The sequence below is a fragment of the Dermacentor variabilis genome, chromosome 7, assembly GCF_050947875.1.
Source record: "Dermacentor variabilis isolate Ectoservices chromosome 7, ASM5094787v1, whole genome shotgun sequence".
Taxonomy (NCBI): Eukaryota; Metazoa; Arthropoda; class Arachnida; order Ixodida; family Ixodidae; genus Dermacentor; species Dermacentor variabilis.
Window position 1 is genome coordinate 57445606 of NC_134574.1, and position 27806 is coordinate 57473411.

Consider the following 27806-nt stretch of genomic DNA (forward strand, 5'->3'; position numbering starts at 1 on the left):
TGATGTAGCCTCGAATTGTGAGCTGCCGAGCTAGAAATCGGCACTTTGGGTTTGGGCGTGCGCCTGCGTTCCTTAAACACGCAGAAACACACCGGAGCCGTTGAACATGCGTGGCGAAGTCAAGAGTAAAAACTACAACGGCCTTCAAAATAATACAAGCACGTGTGCCACTTCAAGCCGCGTAGAACTTTGTCCATCATGCGCTTGAAAGTGACCGGCGCATTACAACGTCCAAAATGAATTACGTAAAATTCGTATCAGTCGTCGGATGGGACAGAAGCTATCTTCGGCCGATCGGCGTCCGTTATGGGAACTTGCCAATACCCTGAGCACAAATCTAGAGATGAAAATAATTGTCCCCCTTGTAGACTGTCAATCGCTTCGTCTACGCGCGGGAGAGGGTAAACGTCCTTGCGAGTGATATTGTTGAGGCACCGGTAGCCCATACAGCACCGCAAAGCACCATCTTTCTTCGTAACAAGGACGCCAAGGAATGGTGATGGACTGTTGGAAGGTCGTATCACCTCGCGGCGAAGCATGCCGTCGAGTTCGTTGGTTGCACGATGTTCTGCACAAGATACCGGATACGGACGTTGCCGATATGGCGGTTGCGAGCCAGTGTCAATCCGATGCGCAACAGTTGACGTCAGGCCTAGGGCAGATTGCCCTGCTTCGCAAGAAAAACGAAATGCTTATAAGAGGCACAAAACCTGAAACCACTGGATCGGTGTAAGACAATCGGCAGAATAAGAACTGAACACATCACTGAGGAATAGGTCTCACGTAGAAACATCACTGAGCGCACTGGAACTGGTACAGTAATGGCCATCGGGCACGCACATAACTGGCACGTCTTAGATCACTTCTACATTCTCAAGACATTCCCCTCGGAGCAGCATTACAGGGTATGAGAACGAGTTCCAAACGAAAATGGTGCTGAAGCCCTGTATGATATCTACTATGGCAAAGGGTAGCAGCAGATCTTTCGGAGTGAGAAAGCGCACAGATGACGACGGTGGTGCAACAGCACCTGAGATTCCACTTCCGTGCACGGGCACGACCATTGATGCGTTCGGAGGAACGTGGGAGTCAGCTTGGACAAGTAGTGTCCTCGAAAGCGAGAAAATCTCGGTTAGCGGCAAATATAGCAGCGGCGAGAATTCTATTTCGGCCTGTGCGCAATGAATAAGGCATTGACGCAAGAGAAAATCCCAGCCAAGGGTAACGTAATGAGAGCACAAGGAAAGGATTATGAATTCTATGATGTATAGAATGTCGGCAGTGCAAGACAGCACGACAAGTACAAAACGAGCAGCACAAGCTGCTAAGGAGTGAATATTTTGAGGGACAGCCCATAAAGGGGCGTCATGCCTTTGCGAAGTATACGGCAATGCTTAGCGTCCATGGCACATACGGCGGCTCCTGTGTCGACAAGCGCAGATGCACGAACACCATAAACAAAGACATGGATTGTGTTTGAGAGTCTGCGTTGAGGACTATTACATTCCGGTGGTGTCGCAGTCCTTGGACTGCGGCGATTACTCTTTCTCGTCGCGAGCGACGGCGCGACGTCGCATCGGCGACAAAGAGCGACGGCGAGGAGACGGTGAACTGCGGGCAGGTGGCATCGGGTGTGAAGTCGGTGACATAGCCGACGATTGGTCGTCATATGGACGGTTGGGCTGGATGGTCGCAGGTGGTATAGCGCTAATTGGCTGTACATAATTACAAAAACATGCGACGTGACTGGCGTAGCCACACGCAAAGCAAATTGGCCGGTTCTCCGCAGTATGCCACCGCTTCGCTAGGGCAGGTCTCATCCATGTCACAGGATGCGTAGTGCAGGGCGGCTGCTTATGTGACTGCGTGGCGGGCTGCAGTGTGGGCCTATCCACGACGTCGGCGTGACGGAGAGGCGCACTTGAAGAGAATGATTGGGTCCGCGCGACGACTTCCGTGTAGCTGAGCGGTGCAGCTACCGGGACCTGTTGGGGCAGCGCAACGAATTCAGCGTAGCTTAGTGGAGCAGCCGCAGGAAAATGATGGCGCTCGTCTGGTAAGACATCGGCGATTGCTGAGCGATCGTGCCATGGAGCGGAGGCTATGAGTTCGTGACAGACTGTTGTGTACGCAGCGGCTGAGCGAAGGTCATCAAAGAGACTTGGCGAGGAACTTCCTCCCGGACGAACATTTGATTTATGCACGCAGCGCTCACTGGTCAGAGACGGCAGGCAAACCAGCAATGTCTTCGTTACGCGATGAAGAGCGGCGTGTCAGCGAGCGCTGCCTGCATGGCTCCGCGTAGCTTTAGCATAAAGTGACGATGTCGGTCATTAACTGATGATTCTTAAAGAAGCATCGTGAAAGCATAGTCCTCTATCCTTTTTTGACTGCTCGGATTTTGTCGGGCTCCTACATTGTCACGTTGACTCGGATACACAAGTCCAAAACAACCTCAATGTAGCTCGTAAATGATTAACCCGGTTGCTGTGCACGTTGTCGCAAACGCGATTCCGCACACAGCTTACGCACAGCCGGACAACCAAATACTGTCACTAAAGAGGCCTTCAATTAGCACTGACGCGGAAAATCGGGCTCATGGTTGTTGCTTCAGGGACTGACTACACCCGCGAAATTGAAGAGCACGTTGCTCAGTTTGCCGGGGTCGTCGCGTTCGTTGTGGGCGCTTACCCTCTCACATGTCGTCGGCCAGTCCTTCAGGCTGCTGTCATCCGCGCCGCAAAACATAGCAGGGTCCCTGTGGCGAAGCACATCACACCACATGATGGACGGAGGAGGCCCTTGCTGGGACGAAGTAGGATAGGTTTGCTGGAATGCATCGTCGGGTATGATTGAGCATGTAGTACGGGATTGATGTTACAGGATGGACATTGTAGCCCGAAGCACCCTCCCACACTTCCGAAGCCGTTTATTAGTCACCGACGTTTGGGACCGACCGTTCGAGCAGGGCAAGGATTCCCAACAGGAGCAGCGTTCTTCGAGCAAACGCTCTGGAGAGATTGACCAACCAGAATGGGCTGCAGAGGATGGTCCGCTATAGCGTCCCTCTTATTCACTACAAAGCTTGTGCTTTCAATAAAGTCGTGGTCGTTGAATCTTCATCCTTGAAGCTTTCTCAAGCGACTCTCCTCACACCATCGTCGTCATATAGTCATCACACATTAGTTGTCGTGCAATCGCCAGTTTTCTTGTATTCGCTCCAGCTTTGGCATTCAAATCTCGTCATCCAATCTTCAGGACTCCATCGTCGTCAGACCGCCTTCAAGATGCAGTCGTCGTGAAGCCATCGTTGTAATACACTAGCCATCATATTGTGGTCTACACACGTTTGTCACGTCATCTATGCCGTTGCCTTGTTCTCATATGATAATCACCATGCATTCGCTATGATACCGTTGTCGAGATGCCGTTGTCGCCATTCCAATATCTGCATTCAAACTTTGCCATCTGACTATCCATGAGGTTGTCCCATCGTCATCACGCCGTCGTCATCGCAGATTCCATTACCTTGTAGTCAAGTCATTGTCGTAATCAGGTTGTTTTACCATCTTCATCTCTACGAAAACGTCATCTATTCTTCCAATGCAGCCATAGCCATACCACCTTCGTCGTTCAATCGAAGGCATTTTCTTTTCGTCATTCTGTCGTAATGCATTTTTCAGGCAGTCCCTGTCATGCACCCGTTGTGATACCGTCGTTGATGGGACGGCATGATCGTTTCCCCATCCCCATTCCACTTCGTTACCTGAATCGTCATATGATTGTCTTCACTCCTTCCCAAGCCTACTCTGTGGCCCAAGTTGTCTAAAAGTCTAGGCCCATAATTATGTGGTCAAGGAAGTGTGGCCGTCGTAGTCGTTCTATGTTCGTCAATTCAGATTCGTCATGTGGCTTTTGTCATGTCCTCATTGCCACCCTATCCGTGAGGACTCAGTGACTCATAGTATGCAATAGTTTGATCCGCAGGTGTGGGCTCTTGGTCGCGATGCCATTAGGTCATTGCATCGTAGCAGTTGAAGCTTTGTCACCCGACTCGCGTTCCGGCCGTCGTTGAACTGCCATAGTCGCCATACTTTCGTCATGCGTTAGTCGTAATCTGTCGTCCCGAAGCCGTCGTAGTCCTTCTAATGTCATTCCTTCAGTTTCTTCACTTCACTCTCGTAATGAAGTCACTATCGTCGTCAGACAGTTGTCATGATGACAGTACCGTAGTACGCTCATCGTCGTCCTACAGACATCAGACCTTTGTCATGCCATTCTCGTCATTGCCTTATCCTCATAGGGTCGTCTTCATAAATTCGTACCAACACTGTCAACGTGACATCGTCGTGGTTTTTCCGTCTTCGGCATTGAAACATTGTCATCCCAATCTCGTGATTCTGTCGTGGTTGTGCCACAGTGTTCACACAGTCGCTGAAATGACATTGTCATCCCAACGTTACCGTTACGTTGTGAATTAACCTGCATCATCCCATCCGAAATCCCATTGCCATCATACCGCCTTGGTCGTTATATCGACGTGATTTCTTGGTCGTTATTTTATTTTAATCATCTCTTCGTTATTGATTTGTGATTATGCCACCAATGTCATGTAATTTGCCTCATCGCATCGTCTTCACGCAGTCGCTGTCATGCATTCATTTCCACAGTGTCGTCACCATGCCTTCGTTGCCGCATCATCATCGTCGTCCGTCCAGCTTCACCTTGTGGCTTTCATCATATCGTCATTGTCCCAACATCGGCGCCATGCCTTCGTAGTCATCCGAATGTGCTCGTGTTATAGTCATCAAGAAACCGTCCTTATGCCATCGTCGTCCCTTCAGCATCAGCATCTCATTGTCGACATGAAATGATCCTCATAGCGCTTCGTCATTCTATCACCCTCATTTCTTCTTCGTTATCACATCATTGTCACTACTTCCTAGTAATGTCTTCATGCTTATGGGTGCCCTTGGCAAACGAATTTCATGGGAAAGTTGAGCAATAACAGAGACAGCCAACGTCGCATGTACCGGAAGCAACGTCAGCTTCAGAATCACCACCGCGCATTTAAAATTAGCATGACTTGAGCAATAGAGTGTGCCACTAGATTGATTGATTGGTAATGTCATTAGCGTCGGCAGTAATCGCGAGATGAATTTTTAGTATAGACAAGGAAGCCGGTTCTTGCCTGTGGCTTTGAGCAGACAGCGGCAAAGCGATCGACGGGCCGTCGTCTTTTATTTATTTCATAGCAGTGATTCTATGACAATGGCGCACGCATTTTGTCGTCGGTTGGCGGTCGACGACATCGACGACCAGCACCTTAGAGGGCACTGGTTGCCGAGGCAGCTGAACTTGAGCCGTGTGCAGCGCGGTCACATATAATACCTATGAAGGTACGGGTGCTGGCACCCGTACACATATCGTTATGGCCAGTTATAGGCCTGTATATATTATGCAGTTTTTTATATCCGTAATTGCTATCGCAATAAAGGCGTACAGTCGATTTTTACTACAGTGGCGGTGGTACTGGTCATGTATACAGGCTTGGATAACCTCGCTGACCTGGCCGGCAATTGCTCCGATTGAGCGTCGCTTTTGCGCCAAATATGTCCCATGTTTTCGTCATTCCAGACTCGAGCAGAAATGTCAAAATAATGCGTAATACTTCCACTGTAATTCTTCTGATGCTGGTGCACTGAAGGGGCGAGCGCGGTTGCGACTGCACGCTCAACCGCGCTGTCGAATGGGAGTGTGCAGTGATTTGCCGTAAGAATATAGCGTCAGCAACATATGAATGATGTGCCATGACGCTATCAGTTGACCGCACTTCTTCCATTTCGTCTACCCTAATCCGAGCTATGCTTCCTCCTCGCTCTCGTACTGTGACATGATTAGAGAGAGAGAGAGAGAGATGAAGAAGAATGGCAGGTAGGTTAACAAGATATCAGTCTCCGGTTTGCTACCCTACATTGGGGATGGGAGATAGGGGTAAGAACGAAGACAGAGAGAAGAGCGTTAAAAAACGCACACACGGAGACACACGCACACAAAGGACGTTCCAGTTAGACGTTCACAAAGGCCGGTAGATCGCACAAAGCGCAACAGTGCTTGCACGGCCTTCTTCATAATGTTAGGTCCTTCGATGGTATAAATTTCTTTTCTCCGATAGCGGTTGGTCGTCCAGCTGGTGAAGTTCGTGACGAAGGTATAACCTCTGTGGACTGTACTGCGGGCAAGCTCACAAAATATGGTCAATCGATTCCTCATGGCCGCAGTGGTCACAGGTTGCGGTGTCGGTCATCGCTATGTGGAATGCATAAGCTTTGGTAAAGGCAACGCCCAACCACAGTCGATACAAAAGCGTGGCGTCTGCTCGGCGAAGCCGTGATGGCGTTGGAAGACTTATTGTGGGAGCAAGTGAATACAGTCGCGTATTTCTTAAATGTGGCTCGTTCCATTCCCACGTGGTGCACCGCCTAGCAAGTAGGTGGAGCTTCCGTGCTGCGTCAGTTCTAGAAAGTGGAATTGGGACGTGGTGCCCCTCAGTAGGGGCTGAGCGGGCAGCTTTATCGGCCCGTTCATTGCCGATAATGCCGCAGCGACTTGGAAGCCATTGGAAGGTTATTTCATGGCTTGCATCACTTATATGGTGGAATGTCTCTGTAATGTGAAATATTAGCTGCTCGTGTGGTCCGCGTGGTAAAGGTGACAGTAGAGACTGCAGTGCCGCCTTCGCATCGCAGAATACCGTCGCGTGTGTGACGGTTCATCACCAATGTAATGAAGTGCAGTAAACAGCGCTGCGAGATCTGCGAGCTCTGCTGCCATCGATGTTGTCGCGTGAGTAGTCTTAAATTTGATTGTTATAACTTTCGCAGGTATCACGACTGCCGCCGTGGAGCAGTTTGGTAGGACAGATCCATCAGTGTAGATATGCGTAGAGTCGTGGTAGTTCTCGGAAAAAAATAGTAGCGTGAGCTTTTAAAGAGCTGCTGATGATAGATAAGCTTTTTTCGCGATGCCAGGTTTTGTGAGGTTGATGTTTGGTTGAGCGAGGAATCGTGGAGGAATCGAAGGTCTCGCAGCCGGAGTGAAACAAGCTGGCAATGATACATCATGTGCGGTAATCGTTTGGCTGAAAGATATGCGTGGTCTGTCGGCTGCAAGAGAGGCTACGTGGTGACGAGGAGTAATGGTTAGATGCCTTATATGGGTCCCCAGCACTTCAATTTCAAGGTGGTTCTTGACAAGGTGGTCTCGCTAGCGATAGCTATCGTAGCCACTGTTGATGCACTCTGAGGCAGGCCTAGAGAGATTCCGAGCGCTTGAGCCTGAAGACATTGTATTATGCGTAAATTAGTTTTATCGGCGTTGGTTATTGCTGGCAAGGTGTATCGCAGAAAGCCGAGAAAAAGCACCCTGTACAGTTGTAACTTGACACTTGTCGACATTCCCCACGTCTTGCCAGTGAAAAATTTGAACAGGTGGCAGATGCCTGTCAACCGTCTTTTCACGCATGATACGTGAGGGCTCCGTGACAAGTCCCTGCCGATTATGACACTTAGAAACTTGTACGATCGAACACGTGGTATTATTTGGCCATTTAGTATTACGCTGTAGTTTGTCATGGGTTAGCGAGTAAATGGCACTAGTGCGCATTTCTCGGAGGAAATTTCCAGGCCTCGGTTACGCTGCCTCTTCGGGAGCACACTTATATCAGCCAGAGGTCTTTCTGGATAACAAATTGCGCAACAACAGCTTAGCTAAGTGAATTCGGCCTGGGAAATCAATCTTACGGGCTCTTTCACAATTCTTCTAAACCATTTACAGCTTGCCTGCGCAGAGTAGCAAACTGGAAACGCTAGTTTGCTTCGTAGCGTCTTCAAACTTTCTATGTCTCCATCTGGCACATGTAAGGCGCGAGGTTTTCTAGTGACCCCCGTTGCCCTGCCATATTATGGAAATTTGGGTCGAGTGGGGTAGCATAGTTCAGATTCTGAAAGATTACATCTCAGATGAAGCACACAAATAACTACACTTAGTCGGTTGCTAACTTCTGTGTGTTTTGTCTTGAAACTGGTCATCGAGAATGAGAACTGACTTACCATATTTTTGTGAACTGTGCTTTTATAGCGCAAATATTTACATTTACTAGTGCTTAGCCAGGACCTGCAGACATAAAGTGTTTAATTGCGTTGCTAGCGCACTTACTGTGCCGCATAAGAATGACGTATTCAGATAAAGAGCCATTACAGTACAAATAGTTGTTGCCCTGTAGTTCATAATTGTGAAGTCTGTTGTTTTAGCTGCCGCATAGCATTGAAAGCAACCGATCCCACAATGCCCGTTATTACCACTAAGAAAAAGCTGTGTGTCTCGTATTTTCTCTCTTTTCTGCTGCAGGGAGTACTGATATTCCATAACATGCACAGCAATTAGTGGAGGGCGATAGGCTCATTTTGTAATATCCGAAGCCTTTGTGTTTTAGCGCCTTTATTCAAAGCTTTAGTTTCTGACGACTGCAAACAGTAAAGTCGCGGAAACTGAAGTCATCTATCCTCTCATAGCCTCGGGAAGCTCCGCACCATCAGGAACGAAAGGAACACCCTGGGGTGTCCACCCAGCACCTGCTACCTTGGACTCGCTGCATGGAGGTTTAGCCGACTGCCACCACGACCAACGTGTGTCCTCGGCCACATTCACGTTGCCCGTGCTAGCGAATTCGCGGATGCGCTCGGTCACATGCTCGGGGCATTCCCGCTGGGCAAAGTGACCAGCTCCCTCGTAGTAGACCACCAGTGAATTCGACAACCACTCCTGGTTGTATTTGGCGACGGGCTCGGTAATAAACTCATCTTTCTTGCCCCAAAGCATGAGTGTGGTGACGTTGATTTTGCGGTACGGTATCTTGTTCAACTGGTCACTGTCGTTGTTGAAGGCGCGGTAGTAGTTGATGGTACCGGTCAGTGCTCCTGCGGGAAGAAGAAATGTTAAAATTTAGAGCCCCTCAGAAAGGAACTTTTCATTGCGTGGATCATATGCATACACATGTACATCTACCAGGCAGGATTATACGTATACCATACGTACACCAGGCAGGATATAAGTAAAGGCTGCTGAGCAATAGACCCTATTCACACGATCAATCAGGTGATAGAGAAATGTGCGGAATATAACCAACCCTTATATATAGCTTTCATTGATTACGAAAAAGCGTTTGATTCAGTCGAAACCTCAGCAGTCATGGAGGCATTACGTAATCACGGTGTAGACGAGCCGTATATAGAAATACTGAAAGATATCTATAGCGGCTCCACAGTCGCTGTAGTCCTCCATAAAGAAAGAAACAAAATCCCAATAAAGAAGGGCGTCAGGCAGCGATGTACGATGTGTCCAATGCTATTCACAGCGTGTTTACAGGAGGTATTCTGGGACCTGGATTGGGAAGAACTGGGAATAAGAGTACCCTTGTAATTGAACTACTGCAGTGCGCTCAAATATGTCATCAGTACTTCCTCTAGCGTTTTAACTACGCCACCCATTTCCATCCAGAATTTCCACTTTTGTGTTATAGGTCAATATTCCAATCTGAGACGTGAAAGCTTAATAACTGAGAGGAGGCATACCAGGTTTGGAGTAGGTGTACTTGTGGGCGTATTCCTCCTCCTTCGTGAAGCCCTTGTGTACCATGTCAAAGAAGGCAAAGTCTTTCAGGATCAGGTACTGCTCGGGCACTACAGGGCGTCGGAACGGAAGCTGGTACCTGCGCAAAGACAACGTACATATCTGAGGCGACAAACATGTTGTTGATGCACGTATTGCGAAGAAACTGTCTCAGTAACACGTCTGCAAATGGATTCCACACTGCGGCCAACGACAATCTGCTAATGGCTAAAAATAAACGACAAAATGAAAATGTTCTTGAAAACTTACGATAATGAAAACTTACGATAAAGATTTGAGGTAGCTCTATAATTTTGTTTTTATCAGTGTGAGAGGAGTTTGCGCCTTTCTAATACAATGCTCTTTTCTTCGAATTTTGTCTGGTTTTAAATATTGTAGCGAGCGATATCTTTCTGTGCACATTTCCTGACTCTTTTATTAGGAGTTGAAATGTTGATAATAAAAAAAATATGTTCAGTGAAAACTATATTTTTAAAGACGTTTTAACAGAGAGGCTTACAATCATCACTCTCCTTTAGAGCGGCAAGAAGCCTCACCATGACATCCTCATTTGCGTAGGGCTGCGGAAAAGCTGCTTAATGAAGGCCTTGGGATGCATGCTGTTGATGAGCACCATCTTGTCGATCATTTTCTCGTGCAAAGTAGCGAAGCACATGCTGATCATGCCGCCCCAGTCGTGGCCCACGAGCACAACTTCTCGCTTGTGGTCGGGGTCTGAACGTGAGAAAGGAAATGTAGTATTTGCTTAGTATTTTCACAAGTACTCCAGTCATCCACGGCGGGAAAAGCGCGTGGCATAAAAACCAAAAAGCCGTAATCACTCAATTTAGGTAGGAAATATTGTAAAAGGCAAACAGGTGGGAAAGGTATGATAAAACCCTAATGTTTCCCCTCAGCGGCTCTCAAGAAGCTTGTCTTCGCGACATCGCACCGTCATTGAATCAAGGATCACAAAAAATGATGAAGGTGCCTGGCAACATCAGTTAGCCATGGTTTCAGACGCATTAAAAGGCACTGGGCTAAATTACACAGGAACGTTCTTTATGATGTATTTATTGCCGCGCCACTGTCTCAATTGAGACGCGATGGTGACGACAAAGACGATTTGCTCGAGAGTGCGCGCAGGCTTTGTCAAATAACAGAGGGCTGCGTTCCCTATGCCCGGGTGTGCCGACAGTGTGCGACAGGACGTTCTCGCGCAATTAAAGGTCCCAGTCTCCATAAACCAAAACTATATATATATATATATATATATATATATATATATATATATATATATAGGATCCAATTCTGCTGCCACCGCCACTCGGCTCCTCGTCGGTTCATCTCAAAGTTCTTTCTCTTCTGTCTGCGTGCGTCTGTCTATACGTACGCATTTCGCGCTCCTGTAACATTTCTATATATATATATATATATATATAAATGTGATGCAAGTGTTTATTCCGATTCGGTGTCGATTAAAGTAAGATAACTGCAGACGCACATAGAAAAGCAAGCACAAACTCCATTTTAATGTTTCGGTCGCGGTGGAACCTTTATCAAAAGTGCCATTGGAAGCACCCTGACTTCGACTTTTACATTTTGTGTGCAAGACTGGAGCATATCCAATAAAAGAAAAAAAAGAAGAAACGTCCGGCTTCATGAGTAAAAACGCGCGAACATTCAGTGGCGTCACTAATATCAAGACCCGCACATTAACGCAAATGAATAGAAGCGTAGTAGCGTCTGAAATCATAAACCCAGAATTCAAAAATACAGGTAGCCTATGAATACAATAAGGAAATATGTGAGAAATTAAAATAATAAGGACCAATATTAGAGAAAGAGGTGGGGAGAATTTCGAATGAAAGCTGCGGGAATATGCATATAGCTTCTTAAACATGCTAGGCGAGAATAAATAACAACTTGTAAATGCATAAAGCAGAGGAAATATATTCATTGCTGCCCCAAACATGTAGGGGCACTTCTAAACAAGTCACTCGGTAGTTGGGTACGCATGACAGCCTGTCTGTGCTCTCAGTAATTCCTCTTGAAAGTGTGCTGAACTTATGTGTTCGAAGTGAGTCGCAAGCTCTCTGTCATAGTACATGAAGAATCCTCATTTTAATGTAGTGGCCTCTTATTGTTTTGCACATGGTAGCCATGTGTGTTCACATGTTAGGTTATAAGGAGCTCAGGTATAGATTGTACATGTGATATGTGATTAATTAGGCGTAGCCTCAAAGGGGTTTCCGTCTGTCCGATATGTTGTGCGCGGAAAATGATGTATTCAAGGAGATATACTAGGTAACAAGGGTTGCATTTGGAATGGGCTTAGATTTTTTATTACTATGAAGACACGTTGCTTTTCTCAATGTTAGTGATACCCATCTTCGCGCAGAATTTGCATCGAAGATTTCCGTATTGTGGCAGTTCTTGAAGTTAGCTGAGTTAATTTTGGAAGACGTGACAACATGTGTGAGGTTGGTGACACCTCTGTAGACAGGCCGCAGAGGTTCAAGGGCAATTTGAAGCATTTGATCGCTCTGTAAGAGTCTGGTATGTTGTTCCTGGAGGAAACGATTTATGTTAGCTGGTAACACTGAATTCTTCACCATGAGGTTATTCTGCAAATCGGGGGAAGCTGGTTTGCTTTCGAGGAGCGCATGACAACGGGGCCGGTTTTTCAATCGCGTCGCTGTAAAAAGAGGTAGAATAACGCTGGTGTATTAAGTTGTTACCGCCTTCTTCATAGTTCGATGCAAAGTCCTCTTCTTTAGTGCATATCCGCCTAAAACGCAGAGCTTGGCTGTACGCGCTGGCTGTTTGTAATGTAACAATTGCTGTTTGTAGAAGTGTTGGCGATTATTACTTGAATTTCTGTGAACTGATGTGATACGTTTGTTTTTGTGCACACTCATGCTAACATCCAAAAAGGTTATTGCGGCAGCCTAACATTAGAGGAAAACGCGATGGTTGGGTGGACTGACGAACTGAGAAAAGAACTTCAGAGACTGTTCCTCACCGTGGAACCAGATTAGAAGCGTGTGGTTTGTGAACATTTTGTAAAACGATGAGTATAACGAGCAGATTTAGGAAACCCTGATTCCAGTATTCCTATGAATACGCTGATGTAATTAGCGCATATATTAGTTCCCATTGACATGCCGTTTACATGCACGAAGTGCTTTCAATAAATTAAAAACCACTGAGCTCCAATACGAACTCCCACTAATATATTATGGAATAAAGCGCAGTTGTGATCAGTTGCGAATAAAGCGGCGTTTAGAGTTGCGCAGTTGTGATCCAGTTCCCGTTTTATACAGACCGCGGCGGCTGAATTTCGGTTCTTGTTGCCTTCAATTCAATGCGTTTTTGTGTTCAATTTTGGTGCTTGTATTATATCTCCCAATACAAATATGCCTGATATTAAGAACCGAGTCTCTAATTTTTACAAGCGCTCCACTATATTTGATGTTCTGCATACATGAAGAACGATGAGAAAACGACACAGTAGCACACCATGTGCTGTTCTCGTTCTTCATTGTCTTTAAGATCAGGCAAGAAGCACTAGAGCAGTGCACGGGATAACGGCATGATCATTCGTTCTGTCTCGTACATCATTGCAGGTAGGATAATTTCACGTCACAAACCATTTCAAAAAGGTGCTGTCATTTTGGTCAGCGTTAATGTTGTTTGTTGTGTAGCGCTGTAAAATTCCGCTTCTTACCACGTCAGCACACTACGGGGCCTCCCTTGCAGACGTTTTCTTAAACTACCAGAAAATCAGCGTGAATAGCTCAAGGCTACAAGCCGTAACAGAAGGCTCTATTTCGTCATAATTCGTCGGTGCCTCCCGTCGATGTAGTGCGTTCAGAGTCCAGCAATTTCTTCCGCGGCTCTCTCTCTATTGTGGGCAGGTAAGAATGTTTTCAAGGAACAATATTTGGAAAAAGTAGCGTAATCCTTTTCAGCGACAGCCTTGAAAGGATGCATGGAGCTGCAAGTATGGTTACTACACCGCCGACTATGAATGTTATTATGCCTTTTCTTGGGCTCTCGGAGTTTTTATTGTAATATCTCGAATCCTGATTCTCTCCGGCAATAATACTACCATAGATTAGGGCTTGTGACGCTAACAGTCGGATCTAGCCTCACAACGATAGCGCTATGATATCAAGGTGAGCAACGTGCGACTTGTATCTGAGAGAAAAACACCCACACCAGTCTCAAATCTATCGTGTTTCTCAGTTACGTTACAGCAAAAAAACAAATTTCTAGAATCCCCAGTTTCTCCATAGATGTCTATATGAAATACCACTTGCACTATACTGAAGCAGTGTGTGTTCTCTTCCACCTGAGATGTGAAAGAAAAATGTGTGCTGAAGAAACGTAATGTAGCATTAAAGGCTGCAAGATATCCGAATGACTTCGGTGACTATGCTTCCCTTAACTGTACAGTGAATAATAATTATGACGCGGCGTTTTCGTGTGGCCCTGCAATGTTGCCGGCCTGTTTGTTTCGGAGACATGCCCCATTTTAGTGTCCGCGTTTGCTGCGCAATATACTTGGCGAAATGCGCGAAGAATTTAGCGTTACAGAAGCCATACAAAATGGTACTAAAGGTCTCGCAGTAAATATGCGGTAATCGGCGTTAACAGCATCCAGAGTGCAACTAATTTCACCGAGGTTCTTGTCTTACGCATTCATCTCTGCGCGATTTTTACAAGCAGATACATTGGCACCCTTTGCATGAAAGTGATGACCTACTGATGAGGGTTTTGGGCAGATGCATTAAAGGGACACTAAAGCGAAACAAGAAATCAATTTTTATTAATGAAGCATTGTTTGAGAACCCTGCAGGCAGTCATTTGAAAATAATAGTTTGATTATTAGATGAAAAAATGAAGGTACAAGTATCAGTATTTGAATTTCGCGCCGAAACCCCAGCGCCGGTACGTCAGCATCACGTCAGGGATTCCTGAGCATGTTTTCGCATTTGGGTCGCGTTGGCTGAATAAAGGTTCCCGAAACTTGCCATGTTTAATATTTGGTTCCTTTAGAACACAATGTAGTCAATCCGTACAGCTATGTATAAATAGCAGGCCCTACAAGATGCCATCAAAATCCAAGTCGTCACAGCCCCCAGGTGCGGGAACTTATGTAGGCGTCGCCACCCGTAGTTCGTTCTTCCGCTTTTTCTGGCTTACCGAACGTCTTATAGTTGTAAGAGTCTTGTTTTTGGTGTTGTAGAATGGTAATTTACTGATGCAGAAGAAATCATTTGTCCCTTTAGTGTCCCGTTAAGACAACTGGTATGTACCGCTTCTTAGCACATGCCTAATGTGTCGCTGAACACTCATGACGAAAAAAAAATACTACACTTACTCAGTTTGTCCAGAAGTCCTTTTACGTCTCCGATTAGTTTCGGCATGAGATATTCGGCGGTGTCGCTCGGTCGTGTGGTGTCACCGTAACCGCGCATGTCCGGAGCCACAACACTGCAGGAAAGGTGCAAATCATGTCAGCAATTTTTGTAATAAAACGTTCATTCAGATTATCAGTAGCAACGGCGATAATCGAGCAACGTCGACAAAATCTGCCAAGCGTGAAAGTGACAAAGAACGTTTCAAGCTTCAATATTTGCTTTAACTCGTGGGAGGGATGTCCCAGAAAGTTTGATTTCCTACGCAACACCGAGTGTCCAGCGAAATTTCAATTTTGTTAAATGGCATATGTTACGTAGAACCAATCTAGTTGCTGACCTGACCTACTCCAAGAGGCCAGGTAATAAGTAAATAAAAATCTAAGTTTCCAATTAATTACCCTATGAAATATATTGAAATTTACAAATACCAGACGTGTGTGTTCGCAGGGTGAATACGCATGTACCAAATTCTCAGGATGACACGAATTTAGAGATAATTATTTCCGACTTTTGTGGAGAAATGCATTGGCGTTCCGGCTACTTTTAGCTTCCATGCAAAAAAACGATGTTTTATTAGGATAGTAAGTGGTATTAGAGCGCATTCTTGCTGCAAGTTTGACGACACATATCTCTCAAGTGGCGCTATCCACACAATTATCTTCAAGAGGATATGGTTTGCAATCTCTCCTGCTAGAATTTATAATTTGCAGCATGACGCAAAGCGTAATTAGGTAAAACAGAATTAGTGACTTTTTGGAAAGTCCTTGTATGTAATTCAAGTTTTTCTGCGGGTAATCTGCACCTCATCGACTGGGACCAGCTGCCGATCTAGAATTGTGTTACCTGACAAAGGCAATTTTCAAAAATTCAGTGTGTTGGCTGAAACAGGCAAGAATGGTTATAATAATGTAGGCTGCTAGAGCAGCGATGTGTTAATTTAAGGGAAAAGTAATTCATTTCGCATGCAGCGATCCTGAAAATTTACAATCCCTCTTCCATTGACATACTTGAACAGGGATTGCACGTACATTTAGACGTTGCGTAAATGATAAGTAAGGAACAGCTCTTGGGAAGGACAAGGCCGACCTAAGCTTGACGAAAGGAAAACGAAACATTCCGTCAATTGTTGCTAAACTTTTGCTAAAGCTCTCCTTATCAGGATTCTCCTGTATTATCTAAAACACGGGACGGACCTCGCGATTTTTAATTTGGTGGATTATTTTTTATTTGTCGTGTCTTTCTTTTTCGGGAAAGGAAGGAAAGGCAGAGACGTCGTAAGTACCAGAATTGGTTGCTGAGCTCTGGTATCTGTCTGTTCCAGATGAACCAGAAGTCCAGGAAACCGTGCAAGAACAACAGCATTGTACGGTTTTCAACATCGCAGCCCTTGGTCACATAGTGGAATGTAATGTTCTAAAAAAGAGAAGACAGAAGGCAAAATATACCAACAATGTTCTTAATGGGCATATAGACTATTTCTAGTATATCTTCGGCTACAGTGTCTTGCAATGATTATTCTGGCGTCATTACCCACTCTAAGAAAATATATATTGCTTGCAGGAATTTACATGTTAAGATTGAACAATATTTAAAAATCGTAAGCGTCAGGCGAAGGTACTTCCACGTTGTTGTTCTGAAGCTCCTGACCTCATACCGCCGGACAGCTCTGTGTTAAGCGAAAGAACCTAAATAATCTCGACGTTACAAGGGTGGCCATGTTTGATTCTCTGAACTTCTTACGTAACCGAACGATTTTCCTTCCGGATCCCCCTCCCTCTACAAAGATCTGTAAGTCAATGAAGAAAATACCATCTGTTGCACTATCGTAATTATTGTCTCAGAATATATTTTATCGCTTTCTTGTGGCAGTTATATTTTTTCTGATATTTATTTGGTTCCATAACATGCATCGCAAGTGACAAGCACTTGCTGTGTGTCAATAGCTTTCTGAACTCTCCCTTGTTGATTATTCCGGAGCGTTAAGTGTTGTACCACAGTTACGAAGAATGTAGCACCAACTTGTCCAGCAGATAACAGTATGAACGCTTATATTTAATTGTGCGGGCTGTTCGTCGAATATTTCTCTCCGACTCACACCACTTTGTTTCCCTAATTTTCAGTGAAAACGAAGTCCAGAAGGCTAGCATATTTCATCCGAGAAAAACTGTTTACTCTTCATATACGATCCTTGTTCGGAGACGTTTGACCTTCGCTTGCTGATGACGAGCACTCTGTCATGTACCTCTTTGACTCAGAAGTAACAAAACTAAAAAGAATCCGTCACTTATATACCCGCCACCAAACATTACTCAAATCTCAATTCTGGTCATTATCGACACCGAGTGCATTCAGTAGGCTTATATTCACCGGAAATGCTCTCAAGGACAGTGTACGTACGTTTGCCGTCAAATATGCGTGCTTTCCGAACTTCTCGCTGTAGAACTCTGCCGGTTCCGTTCTGTTGGCGGGAACGAGAACAGAGGGACCGTGCACAGCGATCTGCATCTTAACGTATCCCTGCATCCAGAGGCCCATAGCTGTTGCTATGGCGAAGAACAGCGCTTGGCCGAAAAAGGTGAGCGCCATCTCGATGGCACTTCTGCAGGAGGCCCTGGTTAGAGGCACACTCTGTAACGAGAAAATAGCACGCAAATTCACTGGATGTCAAGCTGTACCAAAGACTCGTCTCAATCTCTCATCTGATCGCAGTTATGACGTCCGTGTGTGTGCAAAATACATCTTCGCTGCTTCTTTGGAAAAGTTTCATTATTTAAACTTCCGTTGTTCTTGTGCTACGTGCAATACACGCGAGCAGCAAAGAGAGCAACGCCAACAAGGACGCCAAACAGAAATTCAACAGCACTAATTATAACAGCTGTTTATAACTAGTGCTATCTTATTAAAATTATAATAAAGAATTATAAGCTGTTTAGGAATGCTAACAACCTGGTTGTCAGCTACTTAAATAATCGTGAACAAAAGCCAGCGCCAGTTCCACTTCACCGATTGCATTTAATTAAGGAATAATACACTGTAAAGAATTGAACCAAACGCTTTTGCGTGAGGTCCATACACATTGCTGCTGTATATTTACCTTCGCCCATGCAGTCCTTAATTCGATCAGTGAATGAAAGAAGCGCAAGATCAGTAGAGCAACCTGCATGGTAGCCAAACTGTCTGGTGCAAACAAGGTCAAATTTCGCTAAATAATAAGTTACACGCCTTACAAAACATTTCTTTAAATTTTTCTGAATACGGAAAGCATAGCAATAGGACTATAGTTAGAAATCCACCCCCTATCGGCATCTTTAAGTACAGAAACGATTTTGGCTTTTTCTTAAGTTTATATGGAAATATACCATGTTTAAATACAAGGTTGTTACGCATAAAAATGGGTGAGCAGCGATATCAGTAAAATATTTAGGATGTACTGATTAAAGATCAGCACTCTTTGCCTTTATTTGTTGTATAACGTTGTGTATTTTATCCTGAATGCACTAACAAAAAAAGATTGCGGTCGTGTCTGGGCTGCTGTTACAGGGCTGTTAGGAAGGGGCTTACTATTAACAGAAATAAATTGTTAAATTAAATTTCAATGTCTAATGGATTGTGGAAAGTAGCCCTAGGGTTGCAAATCTGACTTATTTGCCAGTTCTTGTTCAAAAATGAGTTTAAGAGACTTAGCTGTATAGTAATACGTCCAGCTTCATTATTTTCATTTCGCAGTACCTCCTTTGGCCATCTTTCAGCAATTTGTTTAGCATATTTTTGTAGCAAGAATGTCAATTCTGCAATTTGAAGTTAAATGGGCAAGGTTTAGCTTTTGTTCTGCATATTGCCTTTCTTCCGCATGCGCACTAGCAAACTGTGTGTGAGGCATTGGTTATGTGGCGCAGGAAACATCTTAGTACATTTAACAAAAGTGTTTGCATCATGGACACATTGCTGTATTACGGATTAAAAAGTCACAAAAGCTAGCTCTGCATTTCATTGCAGCTTTATCGTCGACTAGTCAAATGATGAGTTTGAATCTATGAATTGAACTTTGGTAAACAAGTACCTATAGAAAGGACGCTGAGCTCGTGGTGATGCAAATCACAAGCGACAAAATATGGAATCGTAACTTGTAATGAAAAGTGGTATTAAACGACACTCATCGCAAGATATTTAGTAAGGTAAATTTTTATTCACTTAGCGTATTTTAGCCACCTGTGATGCATCTTGTTGGCAGGGTAAACAGATGCTGATTACAGAAGCCATCAAAACAGTTTGAGTATTCAACCGTAATATGTTTTGCTTCATCCAGAAGGTTCACGTTTATATCCCCGATAGTAAAAACGTTTTTTTTTCTTTCGCCAGGTATCTTGTGTAGGTTTTCGTATAGTGCAGAGCAGGACAAAGAGACTGACAATGATGGTGAGCGATATATGCAAGCTAGGATAGCTATTTCAGCACCAGATTGCGTAACTTGAAACCGTAAAAGCGCACGAAGACGAGAACGAAGATAGTGGACAGGATGAGGCGCTTCTAGAGTTTCAAGATGCACGCAAACCGACTGCCCAGTTTTCCACTCTGTTACAGATAGTGCATGTTAGACATCAATTGCAATCCAAATAGATTTAGTGTTGTCAGCGGAGAAGTGGAGGTCGTTTGGGCGTTTTTATCTTATGCAAGATGATACAACGATAGCAGTTCTACAATACCTTTTAAATTGTGGCTGACAGTAATCAGGTGCGTAGTGTTGTAGGAATCAGTTTTTATTGCAAGATAACAGCATTTCCCAGGCATACAGGTGAAGGAAAAGTGGTAGTCATAGGATGCCAGGTAAGCTTAAATGCCATCATAATGATTTCTTAGACTGCGTGCGTTAAAGTGGATAGCCGATAAACCTGGGCCTTCAAAAAAGCGGTGACGAAGTTTTGTTGAGTAATACATCTTCAAGTGTTATAAAGGTTAACTTGCAATAGCTGATTGGCAGAGACTAACTATGTCGTCTGGCTAAATACAGACAGGTCTGTGTCCTTTGCGATGCGCAATACAGGACTATCAACCGACTCTCTCACTTTAATGCTGCAGTAATCCGTCCACAGATACATCCAGCCATGTTTCCTCTTTAGCTTCAACGCTTTAGGGAACATCATTTTTTTTCAGCATCAGGTGGTCGTGAACATAAAGAGGGCGACTTTTAGATCCACCAAAGCCGAGGCCATTAGTGTTCAGTCCAGCTTTTCGTGTCTTAGTGACGAAATCTTCATTCTTAGTTCGTGAGGAATAGCTTGGAATGATAGTTTTCTCAGCCGTTGCAAGCTTCCCTGGAACTCGGTCTACGACATCAATATCACTGTCCATGATGAGACATACACCTTTCGTCCCTACAGCTTTTATAATTATATGGGTTATTCTTCAATTCAACATAATTTAGCCAAGAGTACTGCTCAACCATCAACACGTTTGCTGTCTCGGTTTCATTCTGCGATTGCAGAGCTTGATTAAAAGCTATCAGGCGCTGATTCTCTGACTTCGATTTCTCGCAAGATAATTCACCGTTTCGTTGTGAAGAGTAGAAGAAACATGCGGAAATTATTCTCACTCGTGTCACGCATCTGAGCCCAAGATGCTCTCATGAAAATTTTACCTAAGGGATGTCGTATAAGTCAACGGGTGAAGTGTGGAACTCTTGACATATAAACACCCAAATAAGACCTAAAACATAAAAGCACCAGAACTTGGGATATGTAGGCTCGCCACCGCAATTTTCGCCTAAAGACAGAGCAGGCGTTATATTTTTGTCAGTGCTCCAAGTGACTGAAAGGATGCTCCATGTGAGTGAAATTAGAACAGTAAAAGAAATATATGAATAAAGAAGGACATGGTTTGCAAGAACTGAATATAGGATACAGTAAGAGTCGATGAAAACTGAAACACCCCTGTTTAGAAAACAATTAAAGCAAAAATAGTTTCATGACGTGGGGCGCAGGATAGTGTTATCCATGGCTGCAGAGCACTGTCACGCCAACAAGGAGAGATTGCTTAAATTAACTACAAGCAACGGTGCTTTTGTTGCCGAGAAAAGGACCGAACTGACCGGTGCTGGCAAGTGGCACTTCGGGCGGTGAGTCGCTTTGTCGGCTGGCGTAGTTTATCACATTGTATGGTAAGGAATGCCACATGCACGTGGCTCTCTCAGCAGCGAAGCGATAAAGGGTACAACGTTTCTTCAGCCCGGCTTTACTTCATGAAGCCGCTTTTTAAGAAGCTGTGTGCACTACGGTCCTGTTCACGTTGTGCCGTGCGTCGTGCCACCTGCACGCCTTGTCACCCTTGCAAATTGAAGAAGGAAGTGGAGCAACGAATGATATATGTCGCCTGCTGCGGTTGCTTATGCTTTTCCAGAAATTTGCCAGTAGCTAAAATGTGGGTATTTTGATTTTGTTAACTTCATTGTATTAGGTCATTGGAAAGAAATAGTGGCACTGGATGCTGTTTTTTTTTTTCACAGGTGACGCATTTCTTGAGAATATCTATACACAAAAAGCAATATACCGCATAAAACTTCCACTTAATTATCTTACGCAAGCCTAAACAACGGTTGTAAGCAAAGCGGCCGATATTTATCTCCGCACACCATAAATCAACTAGGGTAGCGACAACTCGAGAGGTTTCAACATGCCTGTGTTTCAATAGTGTCGAGTGCAGCAGAACCGTGAACACGCCTTTGAATTCCCTTGTAGGAATTAAAATAGAAGACTTCAAAGTGCTTTAGTCCCTCAAATAACGCGCAGGAAATTCAGCCAGATTGTAGGAACCTACAATGTGACGTGTAACGAGAAACAGCCAAGAGAAAGAAGGTGAAATATTTTGCGCAGTATATTTTTAACTGCTTCATGTGCATAGGTGAAGTAGATTTTGTCGTTTCCAATTTCCTTACACGAATCGGATGTTGTCGCGTTACGTGAAACAGAAACAAATATTAAGATGTGCGGCTACGAAACGGATAGTGAACATGGAAGGACAGGGGTAGGTAGCTTTGCATATATTAAGTTCATAGCGCCTATTTTTAGCGCAGTGAGTGCGGCCGCTTGATGTGTAGTAGTAGGGATACTAGGAATAGGGATAGTTGCTACAGGGCTTCGACGGCGGTGCTGCGATTGCGAGATATACTAACTGGTGGTGTCATTTACGAGGTGATTCCTAATGAGGCTACCACTCCGTGTGTCTGCAGATGTGTCCTCGAGACTTGGCGATTCGCGGATGGCATGGGGATAATGCACTCCAGGGTTTTACGTGCTAAACGCATTATCTGCTTACGATGTACTCCGTAGTGATGGACTCTGAATATTTGGGCAGCCTGGGGTTCTTTAACGTGCACCTAAATCTAAGTATACGGGTGTGTTCGCATTTGTCCCTCATCGCAATGCGGCTGCTGTGGCCGGCATACGATACCGCAACCTCGTTCTTAACAGCTCAGCTCCATAAGCAGTAAGCAACTCCGTCGGGTAGGTATACGGATAAGCAGCGGTGCCCGCGAGAAAGCTAGCGCTTACATTGGTGACCATCTATCGTGGTTTCTGCCTGAGTATATCATCTATGTATGTGTGCGTATTCCGCTTATAATAATGACCTATCGAAGGGTTGTTTTGCATGCCAACCAAGCCTAGAGCAAGTGCTGTGGCTTTTGAGGTAACAGTGCAGTCTGTGTAGATTTACCACGTTGAAAACCATGCTGATACTCCGAAAGTAAATTGTGTTTCTTAAAGAAGCTTTTTGCGGCTAAATATTATCTGCTCTAATCGCTTGGAGAATACAGGAATTATAGAAATTGGTCTGTTATTATTAGCATCATTAATATCTGCATTTTTTAATATAACAGAAACTTTTAGATTTTCATGAGATTTCGGAAACAGCCAGCCTGAAAGGCTATATGAAACACGTAGGATAGACGAGGAGCACGGAGGTCAATTACGTGCTTAATCGCCTCTACCTGAAATCCATCGGCATCGACAGCTTTACCGTTTTTAGCGAAAGAAATATGCATACTCTTTCTGCTTCATCTGTAGGTTCGAGAAAGATTGCATCAGTATTATGGTAAGTGATGTGAGTATGGGGGGGGGAGCAATGCTTCCCAGTGGTTGCACCGCATTAGCAAAGTGCTCACTAAAGTTCTCGGCTAAATGCACACCGCAAAGTTTGTTCCGCCTAATGGTTATTTCCGTTAGAGTATTCTTACCAGCTTTGTGGTTCAGTGCCTGATTGATGGCTTTCCAGACTTGGTTGGGGCGCCGTCAACAGATTTCAGAAAACATGTGGTTGTAGTAGGAGGCCTCTGCCTTTTTCAGCGCGGCAGTTAGTTTCTTTCTGTAAGTGTTAAAGGCCTGAAATTCCTTAATATCGCGTGTGGAAAAAAACTTCTTAAAAAGGCCACTTTTTTTCTTGATCGTTTTGATATGCGCGCGCCCTAACCCAGGTTTTCTTTTTTTTTCTGTTAGCTTTGGGTGCCTACGTAAGAAAAAGATGTGTTGTTATGACTAGTGAATATGGAGAAGAATTCACGATAGCTCTCATTTGGGTCTAGCTTATCGTAAACAGAAGATCAATCTTCCCGCAGCATACGCGTGCGGAATGAGGTCATATTTTTGCTAGACATACATCTATGCTTACCGAAATCCTGGCAAGTTATTTCATTTTCAGTAGCTTTAGGAAAAGCAATAAAGACAGGACAGTGGTCACTTACGCCGCTGCATACCGTGCCAGCTGCGCTCACATCAGTTTCTATGCTGACGATAAACAAGTCTAGTATGGACTGGCAAGTTGTCGTTACGCGTGTTGACGTAGTAATGACGTTATTTAGCCACAAGCGTAAAGTTTGTTAAGGGATTGCCGGGACGTCAAATTATCATTGAGAAGGTTTATGTTAACGTCGCCGCCTATTAGACTCTTATACTGATGAAATGTTGAGTAGTGTAACATTTCTGCAATAAATTCCAGGTATACACTGATATCATCAGACGGTGGGCGGTAAAACGCCCACCGTCTGACGTACTGGGCGGCAAATATTGCAATGGCCTGTTGGAATTGGCGAATTGGTGAACTAAATTTGTCGGTAGAGTATTATTGGGAGTATATATATATATATATATATATGAAGGAAAGGAGAGTATGACGCACTTTCAATAACAATATGTTGCACTGACGTTTCGGCTGGTCGACCAGCCTTGCGGGGCCAGCGTGATTTCCTCAGCCACAACTATATATATATATATATATATATATATATATATATATATATATATATATATATATATATATATATATATATATATATATATATATATACACATATTTATATAGACAGATACATACATATATGCATGAATGCATGCATACATATATACATAGATATCCATGACGCGTGGGCGAATTGACGCGTCCGAATGCTCATTCCTCTCAAAGCAGGACTTTTTTGGCTAGCTCTCCTGCAGACATATGTTCCACGAAAGTTACGTCGTACCAAAGTGCTAGCGTTACGCCTGCCCTCTTCAGGCCAAATGAGCATCGACATTGGACCCATTCGCACTCTTCATAGGATGCGAGTGACAGTGTAGACCGTGACAGCTTGGGCTATTCGTTAGATAGTCGTAAGGGGAAATTGCACAAAATGACGAAGCACAAGAAGGAGAGCGCTGTTTTGTGTGCCCCTTCTTTTCCTTTGGCTTTTTGCGCTTTTCCGCTGCCAGGTATTGTACACACTTGCTCTCCTTGTGAAAACTACAGGGAGTATAGTTCAGTCATTATATACACAGTTTTATTGAGACTTGTTCTCAATCGTTGAACATGACCACTCACTTGACATCTGAAATGCCTAAAGGAAGAAGAGTAACCGATTACTATTACATTACTTCTTTCTAATCTATTATCAACTGAAGTTACCAGTGCCAGCCCCACCAAGGTAATTGAGGAATTACTCAATAGTAATTGTCCACTTCTGCGTTACTTTACTCCGTATTCATTATTATTGCACGAATCACGCAATAAAAAGGAGCTGGCATCGCGCTTTCTGTTTGCCCACTGCAGCCCTTGATTAATTGCTTACCTACGTACACTAAAAAACGCATTTAAAGATTCCTTTGGTGGTTGTTTCTATCCGTTGTTGTGAAGTCATCGGAAGCCACAATGAAAGTGTGATGTTGGAGGAAAAGGGAGGAAAACGCCAGAATAACCAGTTGGATCAATGAGGACGCTGGGGCGGAACGCGATGGTTTACCGCATACAGAATTCGCACACAATATTGTGGTTACTCAGCGTCTGGATCTTTTAACTATCAAGCACAGGGTATTATTTTAGTTGGACTTTCAGAGGACGATCTATTTTGAGCCCATGAAAAGGAAGAAAGAATGCCCTTTTGTGGTTTAGTAGCATTGACTACCTAAGTGACCATTACTATCCAGAAATACCATTACTAGAAAAATTCATCGGCTAACAAGAATCAATATGAGAAACAAATACTGAGCACCCGGCTTTGGCAGTCTGAAGATGCGCAAATAGGCTGCTAGGTTGCCCCCCCCCCCCGCCCCCTATCTGCTGCAGCTCCCACTAAATTCCTGCTCTCAAGTGAGCCTACCTTGTTGCAGCTTCTCACTCCATGAATACTTCGTTTAGCGCAAAACGACAGGCACAAGAAAGACTACCCCCCCCCCCCCTCCCAGGACAAGGCGCTACTCTGAACTGACATCATTTTATTGCGTCACTCCTTTATAGACCGCTCATACCAGAGGAACATGCGCAGTGAGCACCATGCGGTGGAACCACCAACATGCTCCTCTGGTTTGAGCGGTCTATAAAGGAGTGACGCAATAAAATGATGTCAGTCGAGAGTAGCGCCTTGTCCTGGGGGGTGGGGGGGAGGGGTCGTATTTCTTGTGCCTGTCGTTTTGCGCTAAACAAAGTATTCATGGATTCGCACCAACTAGCCCGCCAACGCATTGAGCCTCTCCCTCCCATAATGTAAATGGTTACACGTAATAAGAAAAGAAAAATGTAATTGAAATGCAGCGAGCGTGGCCACGTAAAGAATGTAATTGGCAAATTGGAAAATTACGGAGAAATCTAATCGATTGCAAGCATAAAATACGTGTTAATCGTTACGTGCATATATGTCCAGCTTATAGTACCACATGAATTGTCTCGTCATTTGACTGCCTCAATTGACATGGCTTAGGGCCGCATACACATTGATTCGTTCGTGATAGCTCGCTCCTTCGAAGTATCCAAGCACTCAAATACACGCGAACAGGTAAAAGCGGGTAGGTTTATTCTCTTCACGATGTACGGTCAGCGATGCCATTAAAACACTACTGCTCTGTGTTGCGTGCTTCGAGCTTATCTATGAAGTAGCCCAAGGCCTAGTTTGCTTGCGAAACTCTGCAGGACACCTGCAACGCACGAACACATCTGAGGCTCTCAGCTTCGTTTCACCCACAGGGTGCTCGTGCCTAGAGTCAATGGAAATGCTCATTTGTGTTCATTAAGGCACGAATGTGTCTTAAGAGATGTTGGAATTTTTCCTCAATTAATAAGCGCACGTTTTATAGCAACCAGGTCCTTGAAAATCTACCATGACCACCGAGAATCTAGAGGCACCCTGCCGTGAAAGATACGATTCATGATTCAGGAGAAGTTTTGGGGTTCACAGTTACTAAATCCATTGACATAATACGTCGCGCCATCACTGTGAGAAAAGGATATGGACGGATCGACACAGGTTTTTCGAAATATGCAATGGTCGCTTTGCAGAGTGTAATCATAGCCAACAACATGCTAGTTCTATACCTATGCTGTATTTCTATTCTTGCTGCGGGGCTCAAAAGACGTCAGATTTGGGACCTACCATAGTACCGCAGTAAAAGAGTCACATTTATTTTTCTCGTTATAGCGCGTTCTATTGATACGCGAATGAACTATTCCGCGCTCCAATTAAATAGGCGGTTTCTCCTGTTTGCTTTTAGGAGTTTATTCTCAGTTATGTTTTCTCATTCAGTTGCACTTCACTATAGGTGGCCATATTTTAGCAGTCGGTGGGTAACAAGCATTAAATATCGCTCACGCTTGTGCACTGTGTTATAATAGGAAACATGATTTCATAAAAAAGACATGTGCCCAGAACTGAACGCGAAAGACCTCACCGAAAACCACCTGCAATAAACGCAAAACTAATGCATCACTAGCACTCCATACTCTTACCTGCTTGGTGGTTAAGCGGCTATGGCGTTTTGCACTCGGTACGAGGTCCCGTGTTCGATTGCTGGCTGGGGCGTCCGCATTTCGATGAGAGTGAGAAGCAACAACGCTTGTGCACTTGGATTTTGGTGTAACATAAAAAACGCCAATTTGTAAAAATTATTCCGGAGCTATCCGATACGGCTTTTCTCTTAACCCATTGTGCAGATTGGGGATGGACAAACTTGCAATTTACGCGGTCGTAATTGATCTGGTAGGCACATGTGCATCTGAAGTGGCCGTCACACTTACCGTGAAATATTTTCTTCACTGGCGTCAAAGGCGAGTCGAGACGACAGGGTAAGACCCCTGTCAATTAGGGCAGTGCTGTACTTAAAGCACAGGCGAAACGACCTTTTATTACGAACCACTGTGGGCGTTGTCATAGTAATGTGACTAACGTTTCATAATGTGCAGGGCTTGCATAACGCCTAA

The 27806-nt window shown here is 44.5% G+C and overlaps 1 protein-coding gene across 1 annotated transcript; it reads right to left on the bottom strand.

Moving 5' to 3' along the window:
* Window positions 1-8559: 8559 nt before the first annotated feature.
* On the bottom strand, window positions 8560-27693 carry LOC142588652 (AB hydrolase superfamily protein YfhM-like). The gene is made up of 7 exons (XM_075700478.1): window positions 27624-27693; window positions 17496-17726; window positions 16381-16511; window positions 15059-15171; window positions 10227-10404; window positions 9633-9769; window positions 8560-8978 (listed from the first exon to the last, which is right to left on the bottom strand). Exons 2-7 carry the CDS (start codon window positions 17682-17684, stop codon window positions 8560-8562), a joined length of 1167 nt encoding a protein of 388 aa, XP_075556593.1. The 5' UTR covers window positions 17685-17726; window positions 27624-27693.
* Between the last annotated feature and the right edge of the window lie 113 nt (window positions 27694-27806).

Coding starts and splice junctions, on each gene's coding strand:
- LOC142588652 (XM_075700478.1), bottom strand. CDS start 17,684: ATGGCGCTCACCTTTTTCGGCCAAGCGCTGTTCTTCGCCATAGCAACA. Junction 10,405..15,058: donor AGGACTTCTGGACAAACTGA/GTAAGTGTAGTA, acceptor TCTCACGTTCAG/ACCCCGACCACAAGCGAGAA. Junction 8,979..9,632: donor GTACACCTACTCCAAACCTG/GTATGCCTCCTC, acceptor TTCTTCCCGCAG/GAGCACTGACCGGTACCATC.